The following is a 19,401-nucleotide window of genomic DNA, read 5'->3' on the forward strand; positions in this document are numbered from 1 at the left end:
TACACCATTCATGTGTGTGAGATTGGTTGTAGTCAGATAAACATGTGTAGTTGCAGCAAATGTAACAGTTCATTGACAGTGGCAGTAAATGATTGAGACACTGTGGAGGCCAACTGTCTTGCCTTCCACCTTTCCACTGTTTTATACTTCATTCCGTGTCTCAACTTTCATCTAATGAATTGATTCAAAAAACGGTTTATTGCCTCTTCTGTGTGTAAGTAATGATTAGATAGGTAATCGCAGTATGTATATTATAGATAGGTTTGCTAGGCCAAAGATGCAGCAATGTAAACTACTACTAAAGGCTAACAGCAATGGCAGTTGCATGGTTATGTTTGAGACACTGGAGGCCAATGTCCAGCATACCTTCACGTGGTGGCCTCTGAGGGAGTTGCTGCAGCTTCAAACAATGGTTGTAACAATGGTTTGCCAGCCTGGTTTGAGCTTTTTATCATGTTTGCCTCTGGCTTGCAAAGAAAGTTGCTTTGTGGTTACTTCTGTCTGATTTGGAGCTATCACAACATTCCTAGCTGTTTAGTATTAGTTATTAAATGGATTGCTGGGGTTGTTCTCCTTGTCGTCCTTGTCGTCACCCAACCACGCCCATACAATAAATCACATATTACATGGGTAGCTGATGTTTATGGCATTATGAACACCTCTGCCTCAGGGCTTATCACCTCGATAATTGAACCTCGCCTCCGGCTCGGTCAATTATCTCGTTGATAATCCTGTGAGGCCCCGGGCCATAATCACCCGCTACCCATGTAATAACTAATACTTATTACATGAGTATCTGCTGTTTATGGCATTCATTGACCCGAGGCCTCACTGGATTATCAACGAGATAATTGACCAAGCCCATACAATAAGTAACCAGAATAGTAGTCTGCCTAGCTCATAGTTACCAGAGTAGTAATATGACTATCAAGGAAATCACTGTCTTGCTGTGGTGGATGCTGCAATGATTTCTTGTCTTGCAATGGTGGAGCAGCAAGAATATAGGAGTGCTAGTGCTAGATGACTGAGGACTTCGTTTTCGTTGCTATTGCAGTACTATCACAGAGACAGCATGGAGAAATGACAGAGTACCTAACTGTTGTGTCCTTCGTCATTTCCAGTATTCTAACTGTGCTGTCAGAGAGACACCCATGTGTACAGATTCTTCTCACACACATACACACATGCACAGCATCACAATAGCTGTATGTACAAACCAAGTAATCAAAACATATCACACCATAATGTGAACACACCTACAAATATTATTAGTAATGTCTATCTCACCAAGTTGTACAACCACATGTTCACATCCTGATTAAGGATTTGTCTCAATGAGAAAACACTAGACCATTGTTAATTAAGAGCCACATTGAGTCGTTTGAACAGCTATAGCTTTGGGGTGTTTCTTCCCACTCTATAAACACACTGCATCAACTCTGCCAAATGCTGGAATTTACTTCAGATGGCTGATGAGGTTTGTTGGTATAGCTGTATAGCTATGGTACTCACATATTGCTTTGTAGCACCCTAGCTTTGTCTGCGCCAATCAGTGTCCAGTACTATTCGCTTAGCCTCGGAACCCAGACGTTTTAACAATCGCCTACGTAAACAAAGCACAGAGTAGGCGGGGGAAGGGCAAATCCCACTTCCGCTACATATTGACTAGTCAATAAATCGGGCCATATAACTGCCCAGGGCTACTGGTTTATCAAGATGTGAATTGTTTGTGAACATAACAATTAGGCTACCGAAGCATATCTGTCAGCCAGAACAAACAAGACGTGAGTCTACCCATCCCTATGGAAATCATAATGAGTTCTTTCATGCATGTATCCAGTGCTGACTAAACTGAGAGTCATCATTCTGGAAAAAATTAACCGTGGTCTATAGGCGTCCAGCAACAGAATGATACTCACACGCACAGAAGGCTGTAAACCTATAGCAGCAAACGGAGCTAAAGGGACACACCTGCATTCAAACTGCATCTAGGGATATGTGCTTTACAGTTCTGCCATTGGCAACTCGGTCCTACAATTGTGAATAAAACTAGACCCCAGCGATAGCAACCTTTCTATCTGGTAAGGCACCAATTCTTTTCGTTTAGGGTGTCTATAATGACAATTAGAAAGCCTAGATGATGGGGGCCAAACATGTATTCATTGGAGTATTGTAGTACGTCAGGAAGATTTTTTGGGCCCATGCCCTCTGACCTCCGTGCGGTTCCTCTGCCTATAAGAGAAAGCTACCTTGTGTGTCCCATGTATATATATACATATACGCAACTTAGCTTCGTGTACCTACATATATATATATATATATATATATATATATATATATATATATATATATATATATATATATATATATATATATATATAGGTACACGAAGCTAAGTTGCGTTAAAACAACCCTGAAAGGATGTTAACCCAATATCACATATACTAATATCACGCATGCTCTTCAAAATTGTTGCAATAACTTCAACTTCTTAGACTGTATTCGTGCAAACGTTCATCCTTCTAAATTTATGTTTGCAGATGGTTTTATTCGACACAAACGGTCTCCGCAATCTAAATTTGGTTATGTCAATTAGACAACAATCTGCATAAAACATTCTTGTAGTCATTAACCGGATGTGCGCATGCGCTAGGGCTACAGTAATGCCTCTGTGGACGGATGGACCAAGTGACCAACAGAGGAACAATTGGAACGTAATGAATGTGCTCATCGCTAGAGTTAGTTGACGTGCCAGTCGATGTATATCTTCGCATGCATGCTTTCAAGAGGCATCCACTAGCTTTCAGATGTCACAGTCCCACGTGCCAGACAATGTATGTGTCCAGCCCCTTCACACGCTCCTCATTGACTCTTGACTAATTACTAATTAGATTTAGGTTAAGGTGAATAGCAGCCGAGGGTTTGGTTTAGCACGTTAGTGCTCATAAATATACTGTAGTGCACCTACCGTTGATATCAGCGTTAGATCTAATTTTCACTTTCTATAGTTCACTTCACTGACCAAAGCTACTTTTGACGAATTATATATAACAAGACACGACCTTTATCACAATTCAGTATCTGCTGCACCAAGTCGAGCATGCTCATGTTACATTTCTTCTGTGTGGTAGCTATTGCCGCTTTCCATGTCGGCTCATCGACCACGAATGGAGCCCCTAAAATCAACCTGTTAGACGTGCCAGTCACCGTCTTACAAGAACTACTAAAGTTGACAGACGAAAGTGTCATCGACGGTCGACTAGACGACTACAGCAGAGAGATATACAGACCAAATGGTGGCGAAGTGGCTTACTACGAGTTCACTTTCAACAATCAGTACATCATCGTAGCCAACTCGCAACCCACTCACGTGGACAAAATCTTCGTCAGTCAGGGTCCTCTGCCCAGTCCCACTCAGACCGTCGACGGAGTTCTCGCGAGAGAGAAGAGCTCCGCATGTCTCCGCTACATTCTTGTTGCACCAGACGGTCCACTCGCATGTGAGAGCAAAGTTGGTAGAGACGGCACAGGAACAGTGACCGCAGGATCAGAAGACTGGATACACGCACTCTCGCAGTCAGACGACCGACTGCAATTTCAAGTAAAACACAGAAACTAAACATCATCATGTCTTCATACACCATTCTTCACTTTCATAGAACGCGAACGGAAGTATTGATTGGAACCGAGCGTTTCGATGGTATGAAGTCCAACTGAAAGAAGCTTGGCGTAGTTCAGAAAACGAGGCTCGTCGCAGCCGCGACGTGATACGCTACTTGCAAACCGGCTCCAACTTCGAAAATGACACGTATACAGAAGAAGTGCTCTCTCCAGGGCAAACGATAAAAATCCTGAAATCCCCATTCCTAAAGGCAATCCATCTTCACGTCGATCAGCACGGTACATTACAATATTCTCGTCTAAATTCAGAGTCGTCTGACAATCACAGACGAGTGTGCGAAATCCTCAGTAATGTGATCTGTAAACCGAGCAGTTCTGAAGTATTTGCTGATGACGAACGAGAATCTCTCAACGGTCTCGCGTATGTAGCCATCACTGTCACTACCAACACAACCCATCTGCATCAGCTTTTCAAAGAAAACAGAATCAGTCTGAAATTCAATGTAACGTACAGTCGAGGCGGTCCGTCACTGACACTGCGGTACGGAACCGACCGGTTCCGAGGCAGAGCAAAGAGAACGTCGAGCTCAAGTGGCGACCATTCGAGCATTCCATACGAAACCGAATTTCCCGACTACCACCAATTCAAGTACGGAAAGTGTTACGTTGGTTGCGGTCCGGTTGCGTGGGCCATGATTCTCGGTTATATGAACAGAATTAGCAACCTCTCAGCCGACTCGTACAGACCTCTCTACCCCTACGGAGCTGCACCCGCAAAGTTTAGCGAGTCGGATTCGAATCTGAAACGTTGGATCGAAAGTCTCCACGACGCACTGGGCACCATCTGCCTCTTCGGTCAAGGCGCTACCCTGGCATCCAAAATGCACAACATTGCAACCTACTACAAAGATATACAACCGGGCGGATTATTTGAAGAAGAGAGAAGCTGGTGGAACAGCAATTTTCTCGTTGCGTCTTACGCAGATCGGTTCCGCGACGCAGCTATCGGGTACATACTACAGGGGAGTCCTGCCGTCTTAGGGTGGAAGTCGAGTGGAATATTTTCCCAACACTACCCTGTGGCTACCAAATTCCGCAAGCGTGCGAGACATGTTCGCACGTGCTCCAAGTCTTCAGCGAGCTGCTCTACCGATACGGAGTATGAGATCGATTTCTACTTGCACATGGGGTGGGGAGGCGCTGGTAACGGTTGGAAAAAGGCTCAAGCCTACTATGCAGCAACCCTAACTAAGTGAAATAACAATAACTCATTGTGTAGCAATGGCAATGAAACTAAAGTTTTCGTGAACTTAAATCGAATAAAATAAGAGCAGCGCTTGAGTTATTGCGTTGATTTCGACTTGGTCGCGTCAGTGTAGCATTTTCAAGTAACGTGAGCTGAAAGTCACACGGAAATCAGACAAGACAATCGTTAGTAAGGGAATCGATCAAGATATACACACACACAAGTGATCATTTACAGAGTAATTGTAATACCGAACATCACCCTTCCCACGCAGTCTGTCTCACTACAGATATGCCTCACTTCATTCGATACCAATATCTCTTGGGAGCCATTTAGCCAATTGACGCATTGAATTGGGCAAGTGCACTTTTTTGGAAAGCTTCTATATAATTATAAATTTCCACTCAACAACAATTGTGACCAAACTACTATACTCACGCAGTGTGTGTGTGTGTGTGTGTGTGTGTGTGTGTGTGTGTGTGTGCGTGTGTGTGTGTGCACGTGGTGTGTGTGTGTGTGTGTGTGTGCGTGCGTGCGTGCGCGCGTGTTTGTGCACGTGGTGTGTGTGTGTGTGTGTGTGTGTGTGTGTGTGTGTGTGTGTGTGTGTGTGTGTGTGTGTGTGTGTGTGTGTGTGTGTGGTTCATTATAAAGAATACCCTCCACAAACGCCTTACAGATACAATAGAATATCATATATATGGCCACACGCAATACACAGCAGAGGTCTAATAACTTTCATAACAAAGACTAAACACAAACACGTGTGCAAAAAATCCATTACGTACACAGCAACCGAAGCGCGTCACAGACTATCAAAAAGCATTTCCATCGACTCTACATCCACCATCACTTTGTCAGCGTCGCAGCATAGTCCACATCGGATGCCTTGACCCAAGCATTCCATCCACCCCACCATCCTCTATGAACATACAAATACCAAGAGCTCTTCACCTGCCATCGAACGCAGACACCCCAAAAAAAGCATTTACGGAAGACATGCACGCGTCGCTGAGCTCTAGTAGCCACACCATAATGCCCAACGAACGCCCGGATGCTCCATACAATCCTAACCACAGCTGGGCTGCCCTCTCTGATGTAACCAATGGCCGCTTCTCCGGCTGAAGTCTCATTACTCACGTGTTCCTTAAACTCTCCATCCGGCTGTGTCTCGGTGTAGATACCCTCAACGTTCGACATTTGACTAACAAGAGTATTCGCTCGCCCGTCCTTGCAGTTCGTCCCCAAACGTTCCGCAATTGATGTAATCCACGACACCAAGCCCTCGTCGCGTCGATTGGACAAACGCGGCGCCACTTTTCCCGGATACAAATCCGTGCTGTAGTTGGAACTCGGACGGTAGTGTCCGACCCGATCCAGATAACCGAGCACCATCGCCCACGCGACCGGTCCGCTCCCGACGGGGCAGTCCTCCGCCGTTCTAAACTGCCCATAGTCGGGAAATAATCTCCACTCGTATGGAACTCTAAAAAAGCTTGTTGTCCTCGTGCGTAGTCCACGTTTCGGGCGCGACGCCAGATCGAGACCGTAACGCAATGTGAGTGTCTGATCCGGTTGGGTATAGTACGCCGTGAACACGATTCCGATACCGCGACGACGGAATAAAGTCTGCAGGCGAGACAAGGTCTCGTTGAGAGTGACGGCAAAGTATTTCAGACCACTGACGGATGTCTTTTCGACGTCTGGAGCGATCTCTGTGCTATCCGAGTTGCAGGTGATGCCGTCGAGAATCTCGCAAAAAGCGTTTCTGACAGCATTGATGTACTCCGAGTCTACACGTTCGTCCCTTGTGCGCGGTCTTCCAGAGATTGCTGTCATTGTGAGGCGACTGAAGTGTTCCGTTTTGACGATTTTGATTGCGTGTCCTGGTTCGAGAGCGTCTTCGATGTAGGAGGACGGTCTGACGCTCGACGACTGGCGCATCTGAAGAAACTGCCGCACGTCGGTGTTTGTAGAAACGGATCGTTCGTATGCCTTCCAGAGATAACGAAACCTGCGATCGGAGAGTGCGCGAGCACCTTTCCAGTCGATCTGGCCTTTGCCGTCCTAGAATTAGGAGGCACCACAGTGACTCACGTGAGTTAAAGCCCGGTGATTAGCATTGGTATCGCGGCTATCAGTAGCGGATCCAGGCAAAAGACGTGGGGCACGTTTGGAGCCTTTTTTGATTTTGCTTCTAAAAATCTGAGTCAATCGATAGTCTAGAGTCCCAAACAAGAGCCTAGATTACAGACCTGTTGCAAGTGAGAGCAAAGTGCCATCATCTTGCTATTTATTTATTTACAACAACATCTCTTGTGACGTCAGTGTAAACGTATTCGCTGCTAAGCTGCCGAGAAAGATGTTGCTTCAAAGTCCATGCATGCACTTCTGCAGATCCTGCAGAAATCTGTATACAATATATTTAGCTTTCTGTCCACCTTCCAGGGAATCCTATAGCTGTACTATGCATACTAACCAAGTGTAGGGGTTGTCGTGATGTAAGTCTGGTGTACATATCGGCTTATTTAGCTATAGCAAACTGTTGGTCTACAGTAAACTGCATAAAGGAGACGCCCACATCTGATTTTTTGCCCTCCTCCCACTCTCAAATCCTATAGATCCGCCACTGGAGCTTATCAAGCAATCGAACCATGCACATTAAGAGGTCTCAGTACATTAGAGAGCCAGAAATTCACCTGAAGCTTTCGTAGAACGCCCGCCTCTGCAAGCCCACTCTTCCACTCGTCCGATCCAGCCACTATTCTACCGTCGCTTCCCGCGCAACCGAGCGGCCCTTCGGGCGCCAGAAGAATGTAACGAGAACAGGAAACGAGGCGCTCGCTTGCCGTCAACGTCACCGACTCGGTCGGTGACGGCAGAGGGCCTCGACTGACGAGGATGTTGTCGACGTGACCGCGAGCGGCGTTGGCGAGAATGACGTACTGACCATTAAACTTGAACTCGTAGTACGCCACGTCGCGACCTCGAGCGCGGTAGATCTTTCGACTTCCGCGCTCCAGTTCTCCGTCGACGATCTCGTCGTCCGTCAGCTTCAGTAGCTCTTGCAGGACGGCGACGGGAACGTCCGCCAGTTCGACGACAGTCGGATCCATGTCCTGACTTGCAGTGAGCATCAGTAATGCGGTCAAACCGATGGACAAAAGCTGCAACATCTTGCTACAGAAACGGTCAAAGGAGGACGTCGCAGGCAAACACACACTCAAAGAATAAAGATTGAAATGTATAAAAGCCTAGTGTCTTAAAGTACGGAAATGTGGAGGAGTGATACATTAGCATGTGTGAATCGAATGGGTGGCATTGAGGCATTGTATTTCAGATGGTCTCCAACTACACTCTGTTGCACTCATGCTGTGGAACTAAGCGTTCGAGATAGCAAACCAGTGTCCCTAGTCAACACCCACACCAACATAAGAAACATAACACCCACGTGTACTTACAGAAACATGACTAACCTCTAATTGACAATACACTATTACTAGAATTAGAAATAGATATCTAGTAATGTATGCCACAGAATGGTAGACTCAACGCTATCCATCCTGGATTCCATGGTTTTGTCTCTATATCAATTCCGCCCTCACAAACGTGACAATATGCAAGCTAATCAGCATATCACCAAAAAAGACCTCTACACATTCTGTTACCATATGTACATATATCATACATTCCATGTTGCTATCACATGAGGCCTATACTGTATGTACTGTATGTACTGTATACATATGTCTGTCATTGACTGTTGGCATACACGTGCAATACCTCTGATAAACATGTAAACAGTTAATTTCTCACCTGTCACTGTGCATTGTTCTGGTGCATAATCATGCATCATAGAGAAGGTAGTAGCGACACAAAATCGTAGTGCTGACAGAGGGTAAAAACTACTAAAATGAACAATCACAACTACGATATAACTAATGTAACTTTCCATTACTTACCAGCTGGCTAGAAGTTTAGTTGACCATTGCAAGCACCTTCTTGACCACTTCAAGAACAATCTGAGTGACCACTGATTCCATTAGCAGCTCAGAAACTACAATATAAACAAACTGTCGTTGGTCGACCGTTGGTCTACGGGTCAGTGTTACTATACCTACCGTTTCGTGCAGAGGTAATAAACAAAGACTGACTACACTTGATTCCACGACGCCTCAAACACTGACCTCTACTCATACTGGAAATCCGATGCTAGAATGTCCCACGTCGTTTGATACAAAGATAAGACTTCTTTAGCAGATGGCCTAAGTTTGGAATCAATATTCCTACATTTTGTGTGAATAGTTTCCAGCCGAGTTAGTGCGGAACAGGAATTAACTGTATTTCCCAGCAAAAATTCCACGACAGCAGGAACTCTCCAAATGTCCACTTTTTCGTCATAAGGAGGCATCCTGTCGTCGTTGAACGGACTGTCTGCAAACGGCCATTTCTGCTCTGGTGCCACAAAATCACCGTACAACTCTCGATGGCCACACTTTATCAACTTCTTTTCTGTGTGATTGACTTCTGGCAAAGCGTCGACATCATTTAATACAAGTCTCAGATCGTCGGTGATTAAATATTGAGACAGAGTCTTCTCCAAGTCAGCACTGTCACACATAACCCGCACACCAATGGGACTGTCATGAAGATAAGCTATAATTGTTACATAATCCAATGCCATCCGAAATCGAGTAACACAGTTGTCAAATTTTACGTATTCCTTTCTAGCCAGCACGTCATTCACCCACTCGGCAGAGCCGAGATTATACCGCAAAGTCAGAAGAACGTTCCTACATTTTCCAATGGGATGAATAATCCTGGGATGCGGACTTAATGCCTTGAGCATAGTGACTCCGTGCTCGAAATCATCTTTCAAATAGCCTATGTTGTAAACAACTTGTATTCCGTTCCAGTCAGCATAATAAACGTGCTTCACTCCGCCACTAATGAAATGACCTTCAATCCTCACACCATAATTGATATCATTGCAAGTCAGAAGGGGTGCACAAGAAATCCAACCGGGCAAAGAAAACTGTCCTCTAGGGCAAGGTCGACAAATCTCCATGCTTGAGACAAAGCCAGCAACGCAACGCTCTGGTGAGAAAGGAACCAGAGATTTTTGATGGCGCGCAGTTGCTGGATATGAAGACGGTTGTTCGTGAGACGTCTCTACAAAAATCAGTTGCAAGTCCAATTTGACGTATATTAACAGTAGAAAGCTTGAAACGATGCCAAACACGCAGACAGGGCGCAACTTACAGCACATGCTTGACCCATTAATATCAATACGACATCACACATTGTCATGGCTGAAGACACGGAGATTCTCAGAGAAGTCTGGAATGGCCGCATTCCCGTTTGTTTCAATTTGGCGTCGAACGAGGTGTCTACCGTCGAGCAACCCGAGCCTTACTTTGTGAGAACACCCTGAAGTCACGTGATATCGTCTTGTGTGTGTGTGTGCCTAGTATTTCTCGGTTTCTCGTACAGGTATTACTGCCTAGGAATAGCTACCTACCGCTGGTAACGGAGAAAGTGAAAAGAAATTTTCAGCGAGCTGTTACACCAGAGCGGGGAGACGAAATGTGGTTTGACTGGGATGGTCAACCACTGAAATGGTGCCAAAGCTGGCCGTGAATATTTCTGCCCTGTTACTCACGTGACTGTTTCTCACAGGCACTTTCCAATCGGCTTGTTGTTCGACTTATACGGGAACCCGGAGAGTTTACCTTGGAACCTGACTGTACACTTCAAGGTTTTTTTTGTGGATCGACATGCCAGTTGAGCTGTTTGCCATAGAATTATACTTTTGCAGCGCTTTCCCGAGGAGCAGATTATCCATTGTCCTGGAGAAGATGCTGTGGAATCGTTTTTCATGTCGTCACTCAAAGAGGTCTGCACGCCGAGTCATGTTTTCGTTCGTTCCATGGTAATCTTAGCAATGGTCTTACCAGGCTGACTTCATAAAGCATCGTGGCAGTATAATGAACAACATGCAGAAGAAAGATCACCGACAGTTGTGGAATGGGCTGAAAAACGGTTTGTTCAGTAGGTGCCCTTGGTGCTGTCAGTAGAGTCACGTAAGTATGGTGGTGTAGATCAGTTCGATCTTTTCTGGGAAGTCAACAAGCGTCTTATGGCTAGTGGCGAACCATTTCGAAGTATTCCATACCGAATTTATCAGGTATATAGCATTGAAAGCTCTAGCTGTAGCATGCATGATAACTACAGTAAGACCCAACCATGGTCATAGCCGTGCAATCAGATTTTGTATATTGTGCACTGGCTGTTAGGCCAGCCAACCGATGAAAAGAGGGAACTGATAAATTGAATTATGAAGTTGCTAAGATAACAACCACTGGAAGCATCCTCTAATAAGTATTGACTAATACTGGCATTACTAGAGATTTAGTACAAGTACCCTACTGTTTCTAATGTTTTTTGAGATTAAATATTTTAGAGACTCCCAAAATAATTTTGAATCTTTGAATCATAATTTTTCAAGGTCTTCATGTGCAGTATTAGTCATTTTCAATATATTTATTTTTCCGTCCAGTGGCAAAATCTCTTAATGATGCTCAGCATAATAACTGCAGCAACAGTTTCTGTCATTTGACTCTCTACAGAAGTATTATGACACCGGAAATGGTACTGGCATTTTGGTTTGACCATAGTTGAGAAGAGAAGTTTCCATCTTGAGCTGTGGACTTCCGTCTAGTGGCCATTTTGATAATGCTTGCACGTGCACAAAGATATTACCCAGACAAATGGCAATTTTTTTCAAGGTTGAAGAAATATTTTTTACAATAATATCCTATAATTTTTAGGGTAATTTTTTGAAAAGAATATTACTTGAAAAACATTGAAAGCAGCAGGGTAAATGTTGATTTTGGCTGTGCTTATTAACATCATGTTCAGACTGTCAGCCAGTGCTAACTGATTGTGGCATTGCATCTGCTTTGTTAGCAAAGCACTCAACTAGCCTTGGAATTCAGTGGGTTTCTTAGCGTTACGTGGCATGAATAAAGTCGATTTTCCCAATTCACTCAAAGAAGAGCAAAGAGGGTTGACATGAGTTGGGAAGTTTGAAACTAGCAGTGTTGACATTGTTTTATTAGCTACAGTCAACCTTTGATACGACATGCTCGGGACCAGCAGTTTGATATCGTTGTATCTCGAGGTCACCATATCAAATCTGCGTAAGTAGGAACCTGATTAGCGCACACTGTTTTATCTTAGTGTGGTGGTGGCCACGGTAATGTGCTTGATTTATCTTAGAATGGCATGTACTATACTGTACACGCTAATGCACTGTAAATTCTACTTGTAGCTAAAGAAACCCTCTAGGGTTAGAACCTGCCAGGTTCATGTGCAGCCATATAAGCAGATGAAAGCGCTGCAGCAGCAGCAGCAGCGGTTGCTTTAGTGTGCGCCACGTCACAAAAGGTGCGTAAGGGAGGATAGGTTGTGTGACCTGAATGTCGGTAAGTCAAGGGAGATTTCTATACTCCTATGCATCTTGTACTCTCCCGCATATGTCAGTGTCAATATATCGAGTGTTGTTATATCAAGAGGTGAAGTACCATGTACACATGCGCAGTTGTCCCACACTATCTATGTCGGTATATCGCAATGTTGTTATATCTCGGTGTAGTTATATCGAGGGTTGACTGAAAGGGTGTGGCTATACGAGACTAATGCATGGTTAGACAAGTGGTTAGGCTTAGCCTGAACCTGACCCGTTATTTAGTGAAGACTATAAGACAACGTGATTGGTACTGGTCTGAGCTAACATGATTTACATAGGGCTAATAATAATAATATTAGAGTAGGACTTGGCCTGAGCCAAGTCTTAAGGTAAAGTTGTTGTTAGTCCCATGTATGGGCATAGTGAGGTGTGTTGACCTACACAGAAGTTACACTGTGATATATAATATTGTGTAGAAGGTGCACAACATGCTGATCTGATGTATAACTGCTTCCACCCTTTACTGCATTGCCTATCCGCTTGTACTCATTGTAGGCAGGCAGCCAACAAAAATTTAGATGTCCACTATGGACAGGTAGCCTCGGCCTCCCAGACCCGTGTAGCGCTGATTCTAGACGGGTCTGGGAGGTCAAGGCTAATGGACAGGTCTGGCATTATATTAAGAATGGCAAATTGTATTTGTAGGGTGATCAGCAAACATACATACAAGAGCCAATCAAACCACAGTCAGACGATGGTACTCAATATTAAAACATTATTTGTGATGGTTGACCATCTCACTGTGTCCATTCGTGTAGATCAGTTGGTGAGTCTTGGTGATTTGATTAAGCAGCATGTACCTCATGCTGTTGCTCCAGGTATGTAAATCTTACCAGTGGTGACTGTTGCGTCGGGTATGTGATACTGTGTGTTAGGATCAAATGGATCTGCTCACCATGTCATCGTTCACGGTGTTGAGCCCCCACTCGACACTCCACTGCAATTTTTGAGCGAACACTTCAGTCATCCAGACAACTTTCTTCATATAGCCATTGTCACACGATAGCCATTGCATAGCAATAATCTACTACAAGCTACAGTATCTAACTGTCATCAGTTTGTTGTATTTGTATGATCGAGTGAGGGATTGTCTCCTCTCTGTCACAATTTTTATCCAATAGAGACCTTGTGCTACTACTGCTTTCTTTCTCTGTAGTATCATAGCTCTTTGTATTCAAAGCAAAAACGGTACAAAGAAAGAGCACAGCGCCTAGTATGTACATGCCAGGGAACATGATGAGTAGTGACCACTGGTACGCCTCGTCGGTACCACCAAACGCTGACTTTAGACCAGAAACAACCGCAGTCAGGTTGCCTCCGATGTTTGTTATAATCAGGAGATAAATTGCTACCGCTGAAGTCCTGAGGTGAATTGGAACCAGCTCGATACCGACTGCCAGAGTAACGCTTATCCACATCTCGCCTATGACGTAGGCCGGAAACAGACTAAGATAGCACCAAGGAGGATTGAAGTACAGCGCAGCAGCTGCGAAAGGAGCTGCTAAAAATTGACTGCAAACGACGACCCAAAGGCGGCTCCGAGGACCGCGTTTCTTTTTCGCCATCTTGTCCGCGACTAGGCCGCCTACCACTACGCTGATAGAACCACCAATGAGTGGTATCCATGAGAACATCTTGTCTACTTGTGTCGACGTTTGTTTCATGACGTTCTGGAAGAAGAGCTCCGCGTTGTAAGCGAAAACGTAGCCGGCACCGTACCGCACGCCGCCTGCCACACACAGCAGCAACACGGATGGCGTACAGAAGAACAAACGGAGCAACTCAACCGCGACTGTCTTCCACTTTCGTTTGATTACCGGCTTTCGGCTTTCAAGCTGACCTCTGACTGGATGCTGCGCGGTACCGGCAATGATGACTGCCATAAGAATCCCCGGTATGCCGGTCATGAAGAACGTCCAACGCCATCCCAAGGAATCATAAATGGCGTTACCTGCGGCAAAGGATAGGCCGTAACCAAGATAGGTGCCCCAGCTGAATATGCCAAGTGCTAACGCTCGCTGAGACTGCACAAAGCAAACACAGTAAGCAACCTCATGTGAGTGAAGAGACATCCAACACTGTACCGGTGGAAAGTAGTCTGCAATCACGCTGGACCCGATTGGGCATATTCCCGATTCCCTATAGAGAAATCAAGCATTTATAGTTGCTTGTTTGTGTCGTACGTGGCTGCAGTAGGTCTCACCCTAAAGCTAGTCCCATTCTTGAGAGCGCTAAGTTCCAGTACTCTGTTGCCAGGCCGGATCCAATGGTCGATATGCTGAATACGAAGACAGAGAATGAGTAGAGAAGGATGCGATTGTATCGATCAGCGGCCAGTCCAATCAGCAGTCCTCCCATTGTAAAGACTACGACAAAGATTGGACCAGCAATAACCTATCATCATTGTGTGGTTTATCAATTGACAGCATGTTTTCTAGACTCAGTTTTGTCAGACCTGGTAAAGCAGTCCCGTGCCATCATAATCCCATTTGCAGCCCTGCACGATTATGCATTGGTTGTAGCAAGAAATGTTGAATTGATGTTGAATGCAGAGGCTCGGTCTGTTGCTGAAAGACATGATATATCACTGACTCTTGATTTTACTGTCTGGAGTAAGTTGACAGCAAGAATTTTGTGGTAGAACTAATGGAGACTGGATAGACATGCATATACATACATACATACAAACATACCTACATACATACATACACACACGCACGCACGCACACACACACACACACGCACATGCACACACACACCCACAGACACACACACAGACACACCCACAGACACACCCACAGACACACACACACAGACACACACACAGACACACACGCACATGCACACACACACCCACAGACACACCCACAGACACACCCACAGACACACCCACAGACACACACACAGACACACACACACACAGACACACACACACACAGACACACACACACACAGACACACACACACACAGACACACACACACACACACAGACACACACACACACAGACACAGACACACACACACACACACACACACACACACACACACACACACACACACACACACACACAGATACACACACAGACACACACAGACACACACACAGACACACACACAGACACACACACACACACACACACACAGACACACACACACACACACACACACACACACACACACACACACACACACACACACACACACAGACACACACAGACACACACAGACACACACACACACACACACACACACACAGACACACACACACACACACACACACACACACACACACACACACACACACACAGACACAGACACAGACAGACACACACGCACACACAGACACACACATACACACACACACACACACACACACACACACACACACACACACACACACACACACAGACAGACACAGACACAGGCAGACACAGACACAGACACACACAGACACAGACACACAGACACACAGACACAGACACAGACACACAGACACAGACACAGACACACACACACACACACACACACACACACACACACACACACACACACACACACACAGACAGACACAGACACAGACACACACACACACACACACACACACACACACACACACACACACACACACACACACACACACACACAGACAGACACAGACAGACACAGACAGACACAGGCAGACAGACAGACAGACACACACCACACACACACACACACACACACACACACACACACACACACACACACACACACACACACACACACACACACAGGCAAACAAGCAACGGACAGCCATGGATGAAAGGTACGTACGTACACACATCAGACCTACCCACTAGGTACTTTCTTGTCGTGAAACAAATTGCTGCACGTCTTTCTGAACAAATCACTGTAATTGCTGTAGTGCAGATCACTCGTGTTTGCCATACAAGACTTGTCCCCATACTCCAAATCTTGAGCGACCGGCCGAGCCACCACACCCAGCGTATATCGCGCCATCTGGTCCAGTGTGAAAGCAATCAACAGCACAAAAAGCACGTACACGGCATACTTCCGGACAGACAGACACCGTTGCACAAACGGCGCATCCGTCATTATTACTCTCAACGTCACGTGAACGTCACCAGCTCCTATAGCATGTATATGCATGTCGTCACGTGCGCAACAAGAAGAACCTCCAGCACACGGTCATATGCATCAAACGCTTTTACCAAACAACACAAATACAGTAACGCTATTAGAAAGCGCGATTACAGCCTAAACAGCCGAGAAAGGAAAAAAATGTCAAGAAAACGGTAACGTACACGGCACCATCCAGCCTCACTCCGTTCACAAAGCATTAAAAACGAATGATTCGATTTCGGCTCAACGCAATGTCGGGTCCATGTACAGACGCGTCTAGCTGCTAATGTAGATATACCGGTACTAAGTTAGAGAGTTTACATCCTGGTAATGAATATCACTAACGCGCGCGGTAGCGTTGGTGTAGGGTTGTGTGTTCTTCTGCAAGACCGGGCATGGTATATACCATGGCCACAACTGTTTATGCTATACATAGCCGCGATTTCTATACCAAACCTCTGCGCTTGGAACGGAGCAGGTCCACGACTACTCAAAAGTGCAAGGTCCCCTCTCGAGGGACCGACCCCCGCGTAAAATTTCTCGAAGACGCAAGCACTACAGCTTCAGTTCATTCGAACACGCGCCCACAACAGTCCCTTAAAACGAAAACGTGAGCTGCGAGTCACGTCAGGAAGTAACAAGCACTGCTGGTACGCGGCCAAGGCTGCCTGATGACGTCACATAAAATTTTAGGAGGTTCCACGGAACCCCCTCTAGATCCACCACTGAGTATGCATGTGTGTAGTATGTATATACCAGTATGTACTGTACACACACACACACACACACACACACACACACACACACACACACACACACACACACACACACACACACACAGACACACACACACACACACACAGACACACACACACACACACACACACACACACACACACACACACACACACACACACACACACACACACACACACACACACACACACACAATATATATACATATATATAACGGTATGTATACAATATATGCAGTACATGAAACAGGTATATATGCACAGCATGTATGTAGTACACACACACAGTAATATGTATCTGATATGTGTGCGTAGTGCATGCATGTATAGTAGGTATGTACTAGATCAGGCGGCACTCTAGCTGCATACAGTTTATCTAATCATCACAATACGACCACAACAGATTGACGAAATTTCACCAGATCAGTAATCTGTGCAATCTGGGCCAAACTAACATTCAATGTGTCAGACCAGTAAGCACAAATTGTATACACTTTTCATCTTCCTTCAATTCCTGAAGTCCAGTAATAGAAATCCTACCACAGTACACAAGGTACGATATCGTCTACTTGGCTGCAACAAAATCTAATCTAAAAGTCGGATTGATGGCTGGACTATAACTCTCTGCTATTGCAATACATTGTTGCAAACGCAGCCATCAACTGCATATACACTTCATCTGTAAAACTCTCGACTAAACCTGACAGCAATATGATTATGTGTCCAACATGGATTAGTATTACTTCGGTAGTGTGTCTCCGAGGCTATCATAAGGGTCATCTTGTTTGTCTCTATGTAAAAGTGACATCTTCTCGGTTTCCACTAATCGTACTCGTCTCATGTCCCACTTCAGTAAAAACAGTGAAAGAAGAAAGAGTAAGCCACCCAACACGTACAGCCCAGCATACATAATAAGCAGAGCAAATTTATATGCTCTGTCTGTTCCACCCAAAGCGTGTTTGATAACCGAAACAAGAGGGTTCAAATTCCCACCGATATTGGTGATTATGAAGAAGTAGACTGCAACGGACGATGTCCTGAGATACACGGGCACGAGCTCGAGTACGACCGTCATTGTCACACTCACCCACATCTCGCCAATAAGATTGGACGGAATGAGAGACAAATAGCACCAAGGAGGGCTAAGGAATAAGGCGCCAACACAGAAGGGAGCGGCCAACATCTGACTGAAAACGAGGACCCAAACACGACCGTGTGGTCCGGACCTCTTCACGATTCGATCCGAAATAAATCCACCGACCAGAACGCCAAGGGATCCACCAACGAGCGGAATCCATGACATGTAGGTACTGATCTGTTCAGTCGATTGCGATTTGACCTTCTCGTAGAACGTCTCGGTGTTGAGACTCCACACATATCCTCCACCGTTCCGTATCCCACCGGCTACACAGAGAATCAGCATCGACGGACTCAAGATAAACGACTTCACCAATCCAACAACTTTCTCTCTCAGCGTGAGCACCAGAGCCGGCCCCGTCTGCTCACCATCACTCTTCCCACGTTGCGGTTCCTTGATCGTCGAGTATACGAGCGAAGCGATGACACCACCGGGTATCGCTGCAATAAAAAATGCCCATCGCCATCCAAGAGCCTCATTTACTACATTGCCGATAGCAAACGAGAGACTATAGCCCGTGTAGATGCCCCAGTTGTAGACGCCGACCGCAGAGGCACGATGATTCTACACAAATCATCGACACTGCACATGGCCTCGCATTACAAACTGCCTACGTATTGTAAGTTGCTGTACCTGAGCAAAGTAGTCTGATAAAATACTGACCGCTAATGGTGTGCAGCCAGCCACTCTGGTAAAGACAAAACCATCATGTCTCAACTGCAGACACATAGCACAGTTGCATACTTACCCAATTGCTAGGCCCATTCGTGAAAGGACAAGGTTCCAGTAGGCTGTGCAAAATCCCGAAGCAGCTGTCGAAAGCGACCACACCACCATGCATACAGTCAGTAGTTTCACTCTGCTGTAGCGATCGGCTGCTAGTCCAAGTGGTATTGCAGCAACAGTATAGACAAGAATAAAAATCGGGCCGGCCACTACCTAACAACATATTGACATCGAAGAACATGTACAACTAATGTTATTGATTCT

At 45.5% G+C, this 19,401-nt stretch overlaps 6 protein-coding genes across 8 annotated transcripts in view; 2 read left to right on the forward strand and 4 right to left on the reverse strand.

The window, feature by feature from the left end:
• LOC134191117 (protein O-mannose kinase-like) lies at positions 1-10,139 on the reverse strand. Of its 3 annotated transcripts, none has more exons than XM_062659689.1 (4): positions 8,986-10,139; positions 8,827-8,921; positions 8,681-8,772; positions 1-171 (listed from the first exon to the last, which is right to left on the reverse strand). In XM_062659689.1, the coding sequence occupies exon 1, from the start codon at positions 10,131-10,133 to the stop codon at positions 9,054-9,056; it is 1,080 nt and encodes a 359-aa protein (XP_062515673.1). In that variant the 5' UTR covers positions 10,134-10,139; the 3' UTR covers positions 1-171; positions 8,681-8,772; positions 8,827-8,921; positions 8,986-9,053. The 3 variants fall into 3 exon arrangements, with proteins under 3 accessions (XP_062515673.1, XP_062515674.1, XP_062515672.1); XM_062659690.1 differs by lacking the exon at positions 1-171 and adding an exon at positions 1,478-1,603 and having other exon boundaries at positions 8,681-8,769; XM_062659688.1 differs by lacking the exon at positions 1-171 and adding an exon at positions 1,478-1,603.
• On the forward strand, positions 3,101-5,406 carry LOC134191514 (uncharacterized). Its single transcript, XM_062660137.1, has 2 exons — positions 3,101-3,601; positions 3,660-5,406. The coding sequence occupies exons 1-2, from the start codon at positions 3,101-3,103 to the stop codon at positions 4,875-4,877; spliced, it is 1,719 nt and encodes a 572-aa protein (XP_062516121.1). The 3' UTR covers positions 4,878-5,406.
• LOC134191170 (uncharacterized) lies at positions 5,545-8,303 on the reverse strand. Its single transcript, XM_062659751.1, has 2 exons — positions 7,564-8,303; positions 5,545-6,931 (listed from the first exon to the last, which is right to left on the reverse strand). The coding sequence occupies exons 1-2, from the start codon at positions 8,038-8,040 to the stop codon at positions 5,714-5,716; spliced, it is 1,695 nt and encodes a 564-aa protein (XP_062515735.1). The 5' UTR covers positions 8,041-8,303; the 3' UTR covers positions 5,545-5,713.
• LOC134191118 (autophagy protein 5-like) lies at positions 10,138-13,532 on the forward strand. The gene is made up of 9 exons (XM_062659691.1): positions 10,138-10,283; positions 10,358-10,485; positions 10,544-10,622; positions 10,683-10,760; positions 10,822-10,906; positions 10,966-11,051; positions 13,041-13,092; positions 13,154-13,213; positions 13,271-13,532. Exons 1-9 carry the CDS (start codon positions 10,173-10,175, stop codon positions 13,399-13,401), a joined length of 810 nt encoding a protein of 269 aa, XP_062515675.1. The 5' UTR covers positions 10,138-10,172; the 3' UTR covers positions 13,402-13,532.
• Positions 13,439-16,810, reverse strand: LOC134191515 (MFS-type efflux pump MSMEG_3705-like). Its single transcript, XM_062660138.1, has 6 exons — positions 16,721-16,810; positions 16,229-16,653; positions 14,851-14,962; positions 14,599-14,789; positions 14,480-14,534; positions 13,439-14,419 (listed from the first exon to the last, which is right to left on the reverse strand). Exons 2-6 carry the CDS (start codon positions 16,543-16,545, stop codon positions 13,439-13,441), a joined length of 1,656 nt encoding a protein of 551 aa, XP_062516122.1. The 5' UTR covers positions 16,546-16,653; positions 16,721-16,810.
• Positions 16,811-17,625: 815 nt separating this feature from the next.
• LOC134190779 (MFS-type efflux pump MSMEG_3705-like) overlaps positions 17,626-19,401 on the reverse strand; it is a 3,098-nt gene continuing 1,322 nt past the window's right edge. Inside the window, exons 3-5 of the mRNA XM_062659290.1 lie at positions 19,160-19,350; positions 19,045-19,099; positions 17,626-18,975 (exon numbers count right to left, since the gene is read on the reverse strand). Of these exons, the coding sequence (XP_062515274.1) occupies positions 18,013-18,975; positions 19,045-19,099; positions 19,160-19,350 (1,209 nt within the window). The 3' untranslated portion in view covers positions 17,626-18,012. The remainder of the gene's footprint in view (positions 18,976-19,044; positions 19,100-19,159; positions 19,351-19,401) is intronic.

The sequence above is a fragment of the Corticium candelabrum genome, chromosome 15 (genome assembly GCF_963422355.1).
Source record: "Corticium candelabrum chromosome 15, ooCorCand1.1, whole genome shotgun sequence".
Classification (NCBI taxonomy): domain Eukaryota; kingdom Metazoa; phylum Porifera; class Homoscleromorpha; order Homosclerophorida; family Plakinidae; genus Corticium; species Corticium candelabrum.

Bases quoted from the DNA above. Each gene is read 5' to 3' on its own strand.
- LOC134191170 (XM_062659751.1), bottom strand. From the start codon at position 8,040: ATGTTGCAGCTTTTGTCCATCGGTTTGACCGCATTACTGATGCTCACT. The intron at 6,932-7,563 runs GTGAATTTCTGG...TCCTAATTCTAG, and splicing joins GCGTTCTACGAAAGCTTCAG to GACGGCAAAGGCCAGATCGA.
- LOC134191514 (XM_062660137.1), top strand. From the start codon at position 3,101: ATGCTCATGTTACATTTCTTCTGTGTGGTAGCTATTGCCGCTTTCCAT. The intron at 3,602-3,659 runs GTAAAACACAGA...TCACTTTCATAG, and splicing joins ACGACCGACTGCAATTTCAA to AACGCGAACGGAAGTATTGA.
- LOC134191515 (XM_062660138.1), bottom strand. From the start codon at position 16,545: ATGCATATACATGCTATAGGAGCTGGTGACGTTCACGTGACGTTGAGA. The intron at 14,790-14,850 runs GTCTGACAAAAC...CAATGATGATAG, and splicing joins GCACGGGACTGCTTTACCAG to GTTATTGCTGGTCCAATCTT. The intron at 14,420-14,479 runs GTACAGTGTTGG...TGCTTTGTGCAG, and splicing joins TTGCAGACTACTTTCCACCG to TCTCAGCGAGCGTTAGCACT.
- LOC134191118 (XM_062659691.1), top strand. From the start codon at position 10,173: ATGGCTGAAGACACGGAGATTCTCAGAGAAGTCTGGAATGGCCGCATT. The intron at 10,623-10,682 runs GTTTTTTTTGTG...ATACTTTTGCAG, and splicing joins ACCTGACTGTACACTTCAAG to CGCTTTCCCGAGGAGCAGAT. The intron at 11,052-13,040 runs GTATATAGCATT...TTGTATTTGTAG, and splicing joins TTCCATACCGAATTTATCAG to GGTGATCAGCAAACATACAT.
- LOC134191117 (XM_062659689.1), bottom strand. From the start codon at position 10,133: ATGTGCTGTAAGTTGCGCCCTGTCTGCGTGTTTGGCATCGTTTCAAGC.